We start from the raw sequence: 6,642 nt of genomic DNA on the forward strand, positions 1-6,642 counted from the left end.
TTTGTGGATTTCTGCTACTCTTCCGTTGTCACCCCCAAGCTCCTGGAGAACCTGATTGTGGAGGACAGAAGCATCTCCTTTGCAGGCTGTGTCAGCCAATTCTTCTTTGCATGTGTCTGTGTAGTAACAGAGACTTTCATGTTGGCAGCCATGGCCTATGACCGATTTGTGGCCGTTTGTAACCCTCTCCTATATACAGTGGCCATGTCTTCAAAGCTATGTTCCTTGTTGGTGGCTGCATGCTACTTTTGGGGTATGCTGTGTTCTTTTGTATTCATATACTATTTGTTAACTTTGAATTTCTGTGGGACAAAGGTTATAAACAACTTTGTGTGTGAGCATTCTGCCATTGTTGCTGTGTCCTGCTCTGACCCTTATGTAAGTCAGTTGTCTATTGTGATCTTTGCCATATTCGATGAAATAAGCAGCCTGGGCATTGTTTTCACCTCCTATGTGTTTATTTTTTTCACTGTGATGAGAATGCCCTCCACTGCGGGGCGCTACAAAGCATTCTCCACATGTGCTTCCCACCTCACCGCCATTGCTATTTTCCATGGCCCCATCCTTTTTCTCTACTGTGTTCCTACAACCAAAAGTTCATGGTTGTTGGTGAAGATTGCCTCTATCTTCTACACCGTGGTCGTCCCTATGCTGAATCCACTGATTTACAGTCTCAGGAACAAAGATGTGAAGCAGGCAGCCAGGAGGCTAATCAATTCCCAACTATCCTGTCATAAAAGTTGACTCTGATGCTATGATTTAATTACAAACCAATACAAAATCGTATTTTATTTCTTCACTTGGTGTATCTGCCTTCTAATAGTAACAAAACCCAGCTCCTAAATTAGCTCCTGAATTATAAAAATTATAAATATTTTATAAGTGATATCTCAGATCATTTAAACGAAGTCTTGGATTCACCTATTTGTGTGTGTGTGTGTGTGTGTGTGTGTGTGTGTGTGTGTATCATGGGACCTGAACTCTGGGCCTGGGTGCTGTCCCTCATCTATCCAGCTCCAGGCAAGTGCTCTAAGACTTGAGGGATTCAGCTGTTTATTTACAAAGGTCAATATAATCTTCATAAGTATTGGATTTTAAAGAGTCTGTATAGATCTAGACTCTGGAAATAGAGCTCATAATTTCAAATTTCTAGATGCAGATGTATTCAAAATTTTCCCCATGTCAAAACTAGTTCTTGATCATTCTACATTGGATTGGAAAGTATGCACACATGCCAACATAAAAATAATGCAAATCATAAAAACTTCTTTAAATTGCTATAATGCAGCATGGTTAAATCTTTTGGGAAGATAATGTGGGAGAAAATTATGGAAGTGTTTATGTATGTATTTATATGCATAAATATGTGTGTGTGTGTACAAATTTTATTCATCCATTAGGAAGAATAAAATATCATTTTCAAGGAAGTTGATGTTCTGGAAAAGAAATTTTGTTAACTGAAATAGGCTGACTGAAATAGGGAATGTGAAAATATTTCCTAACATATATTAAAATAACATCTAAAATGTAATCAACCATGCACATATATGTAGGGTCATATTCATATATATATAATGAAATTGAGTAAATGGTGGTATTTTCAGGGATGAATTCCCATGGTGTAACTCCATTGAAAAGGGAGTTGATAGTTCAACAAGAGTATGAAGAATTTTCAACATGTTTTTATGAGGTAGCAGTTCTGTTATTTGGTTAGATTGGTTTCATTGGTTTGTTTTGGCACCAGTCCTGGGGTTTGAATTTAGGGTCTGGATGCTTCCCTAAGATTTGTCACTCAGGATTAGTGCGCTATCACTTGAGCCACAGCTCCAGTTCCAGTTATTAGGTGTTTTCAACTGGAGATAAAAAGTCTCACTTCCCTCCCTAGTTGAACACTCTACCACTATTCTTAGATCTCAGTGTCCTGAGTATTTTGGATATTGGGTATGACATCCAGGCACCCAGCAACTACACTGCTTTTTGGAGAGGGAGAAAACTACATGGAAAGAGGTTGGTGGGCAAATACATTCACTTTACTCAAAGTAAACGTGTGATTATAAAACCAGATATCTTGTGGTATGGGTGGTTTAAAAGAGAGGGCAGACTGAGAAAATGTTGGAAGGGATAAGACACTATACTAAGTGACAGGTTGAATTGTGATCAAGATGCATTGTACTGATATATCAACACTTTGAGTTGCAATCCCTTTGTATGATTATTTAAAGTTAATAAAATTATTTTTGTATTTCAAGTTCCATTTTTCTTTATGCACCTGTAAAAGGAATGGATTTGTTTTATAAGTTTATGCTTAGCCTTTATTATCATCTCTGATAATACAATTTTGTGTGACTTCTGTATTTCAGAAAAATTATTAGTTTTTGTAAGAAATAACATGGAAGTTATTATTATTATGTTGTTCCCTTATGGCAACGCAATATGATAATCATGAGACTCATATTGCTGTAATGCACAGATAGTAATTAAAGGTAAACGAATAAGGAAACAATCTCCATGATATAGTACTTGAATCCTAGGATGTGTGAATGGATCCATTGGATCAATGAACCTTCAGTTGCCAGCCCTAACATTTGCCATTTTTTGTGGAATTGTTCCTATTCACTGTGATAAAGACAGGTAGGAACCCATATTCAACTAGGGTTCACTGGGGTGAATGTAATGTTGAGTTAGAACATCATATCCAATTCTCACTATAACAGTGAAATTTAATATGTCGGTTATTCTCTTAGAATATAAATAAATAACTATGGTAATATAGTTTCAGAATGTTTACATATAGTTTAAATATATTGAGCTAATTATACTAACGAATTTTTAAAATTATGGTTATATATTGTGACAAAATAGGCAAAGTACATTCAATATGAATACAATTAATAGTGGACTCTAGCCTTAAGCAGATTATATATATCTTATCTAAATTATACTTATATGTGTAATATATATTATAAGATAACATTCTAAAATATATCATACATATAATATGTATAATATATATATTATATATCATACATATATACTGTAAAAAATACATATGTATATACTGTAAAAGATAAATACATATGTGTTATACATAATGTTTATTATACTATATATTATATATGGGATAAAATACAATAATTATATTATTGTATATTATATTACACTATATATTATATTGCATGTAATATATTAATATAACTTCATATGATATAATATCATAGTTTACATATAACATATAATACTTACAATATAAATTATATTAAATATAGTATAATTACATAGTAGTATAATTACATAGTAATATAATATAGCATAATATATACTATACAATACAATAATAAAATACATAATGTAATATATAATATATTATATGCAATAACATAATCTATATACTCTTACATATTATATATAATATATAATATTTAAAACACACAGTTTTATTTTTCAGTTTTGACTCTAAACTGAGGGCCTGAGTGCTGTCCCTGAGCTCTTGCTCTAGGCTAGCATTTTAACACTTGGAGCCATAGTGCCATTTCTGGTTTTCTGATAGTTAACTGCAGTCTCATAACTTTCTTGCCTGGGCCAGCTTTGAACCTCAATCCTTGGATCTCAGGCTCCTGAGTAGCTATGATTACAGGCGTGAGCCACAGACACCTAGCTCTATAGAAACTATTTTAATTGCTTATTTATCCTTTTAGACAATTACATCTCTCTGTATTCATAATTTTGGTTAATGAGTGGAGTTGATCACCCAAATGCTCCGGGGTTTTGGGGATGTTCTGCAAAACTAAGTTCTCTCATGGGACTATGATATATCTAATTGCTCAAAACTGTTACCTTAGACAATATTCAGTGATATTCCCTGGTTTTCACATCCACAGAAGTAATGATGATATATGTTTATGACAAGGTTTAGTACCAGTATTTCCTTTTCTTTGTGTGTAATCTTTTGTCTAGTTTCTCTGAATTGACTTACAGGTTGGAAACATATATGATATGAAATAGTCACCCAAGTCTACTGTGGACTCGACTGGTTCAGAGATATTTCTTTTACTTATACAATAAGCAGGGGTAGTTTTGGAGTTTACTAATCTTACTAAAGATTAGTAGATGTCTCACTACACTGCCTCTGTATTTTGGTGAGTTGACTCTGTTCTTCTGTTATTTTATTCTAACAAGAAAAATATTATGACCTAGTGATCTTTATCAGTAGAAAGGAAATGTTTATTTCCCAACAGCCTCCAAATACAGTTAGTTTTACCAAGTAACTTGGCATGCTACATTCTGAATCCATTCTAGTGTTTTTTTTTTCATTTTATAATCATCATGAATCACTAACAAAATGACAATTATAGAGGTTAGGGAAGTAAAAGGTTATTATCTTTAAATTTCCTCTAATCCCTGAGTAATTAAATGAGAGGAATAAGTATGTTGGTAAATGGTAGAATGAAGTTTTTGTAATTGTGCTTAAAAACATTAATGTTTGCCTCTACAAAGAGAGGCAATGATTGTTTACCATAGAAGTTGAAAGAATAAAGCATTATAAACATAAAGTTAGTATAGGAGAACAATTTCACGCATATGAATACGTGCTCTCTGTAGAGAAATCCATCCTCACTAGAGAAGACTCTGTTACTCTAAGGACACTCAATATCTTCATTTAGAAATATGCCACAGCAAAGAGAGGATTTCATGTTTTCACTAATTAAACATGAGGAAATCCCTAAAGTTGCATCAATCACATAAAAATATTATAAACATATTTTCACATTGATACCTGGAATACTAACAATTTTTTTATTTTTATTAATCTTCTTGTGTTACTCAGACTGTCCAAGATCTTCCATCTTTATATAGCTCTTCCGATTACTAGAAGCATACACCAGGCAATCTCAACTTAGAATACATTACATTAGTAAGATGTAGCTAGGAAACTGACACACTGCTTTCCCTTGTGTTTGCTATGATGTTTGATTCCCTACCCCAGAGTATATAAGGCTGTATTTTCCCTGTCTTTTCCTCAGCTTTGTTACTATTATTATTTTGATGCTTGTTGGCCTGTTGTTTCAATTGGCATTTCTTTGTGCCTAAGAATACAGAATATTTCTTATCACTTTTATAAACACAGAACCTGCTCAGCTTTATTTAATTCTAATCCTGCATATTTATTTGTAACAAGCTATGTGTTCTATCCTTTAAATACATACTAATATGTGTATTCAGCTTAATACCATCAGCATACTTATTTCAATATAAAGTAATGACTTGGAGCATATGAATGAGCTATCATTTTCTGTTTGAGATAGTTCCCTTGAACACTTCCCATGTACAGAACACATCCTGAACAATGGATTAATATATGATGCATTTCTAATATTTTGAGAATTGCAGTTTTCCAATTATATAACTTCTGAAACTGTACCTATTGCAAAATGTAGAGATTTCTACTATTACTTTATTATTCATTATTACCTGTTTTGTCACTGCTGAGACAGTAATGTTATAAGCACATTTTAATGAGTAATATGATTTTCCACTGTGGTTTATGATTCATGTTGACGATCCTCATTACTCTGAGGCTGATATATACTGTAGGTCATAGTTTGAGTACAACCTAGTCAAAACAATATTGTGAGAATATATTTTAATCAGTAAATAGCGAGTTGTAATAGCATGGGTGTATCTTTACAGCTCCTCAGAAAACATAAATAGAAGAATCATAGCCCAGGCCAGTTCAAGAAAAAAATTCCATTTGAACAAAAATAACAAAAATGAAATAACACTAAACAAAATAACAGAAAAGTTTTAGTATGCAGCTCAAGTGGTAGAGACCCTACCTATCAAGAACATTGTCCTGATGATATGATCCCATACCATCAACAAACAAACCAAAACATTAGAAAGCAATATCTCTTTACAATATTCTTTACAACTTTCAAAGTAAATTAAATATGCAATGTATTATCATTATAACACCTCCAGAATGTGTTCCACATGAAGCTACTACAAATTTCAAAGACTGAAGATCAAAATAAATAGAACCAATTAAAAAACAGCATTTAAACTAGATAACATTTCATAGTGTTTGAAAGGTCTAAATAAGTGCTATCATAATGCAATTGATGTAACTAGGAAACTTAGATCTCTCCTTCAGGTGAATACATTGTAATAAATATAAGTTCAAGGAAATAGCCACAGTGACTTTTCTATTGAAGTCAGATTTCATCGGCTGAAATTAATCTTAATGTTATGAAATAGAGGCCTAGCATCATGTGACTCTCCCTAGATAGCAGCAAGGAGTAAAAGAGTAGAAGTTCTTCAAGAACTTGTAACCACAGTCCTTTCAGTTTCAAAGACATCAGGGATAGGCCCAGAAACCCATAACTCTAAGATATGAGTACTAGGGTATTCTATCTCCAGGCTTCATCTTCTGATTCTAGTCACATAGAATAGAGGGTCCCCTGTGGGCTCTAGTCACCAATGACTCAGAACTGGGCTGTTTTCATTCTTCAGCTCTCAGTAGCAGTGAATCCTGCAATAAGCATCCAACAGCCATGAAAAAGTCCTTGTAGTGCCATTGCTCTCTGATAGGCCTCCTGTTCTGGCAGTTCCAATCCTACAGTGACAAATATAATAGCTTTTATT

The 6,642-nt window shown here is 33.3% G+C and overlaps 1 protein-coding gene across 1 annotated transcript in view; it reads left to right on the top strand.

The window, feature by feature from the left end:
* LOC106001424 (olfactory receptor 5D13-like) overlaps positions 1 to 744 on the top strand; it is a 20,898-nt gene extending 20,154 nt beyond the window's left edge. The window contains exon 5 of the mRNA XM_013036519.1: positions 4 to 744. Within this exon, the coding sequence (XP_012891973.1) occupies positions 4 to 744 (741 nt within the window). The remainder of the gene's footprint in view (positions 1 to 3) is intronic.
* The last annotated feature ends 5,898 nt before the right edge of the window (positions 745 to 6,642 follow it).

This window comes from Dipodomys ordii, unplaced genomic scaffold, assembly GCF_000151885.1.
Source record: "Dipodomys ordii isolate 6190 unplaced genomic scaffold, Dord_2.0 Scaffold298, whole genome shotgun sequence".
NCBI lineage: Eukaryota > Metazoa > Chordata > Mammalia > Rodentia > Heteromyidae > Dipodomys > Dipodomys ordii.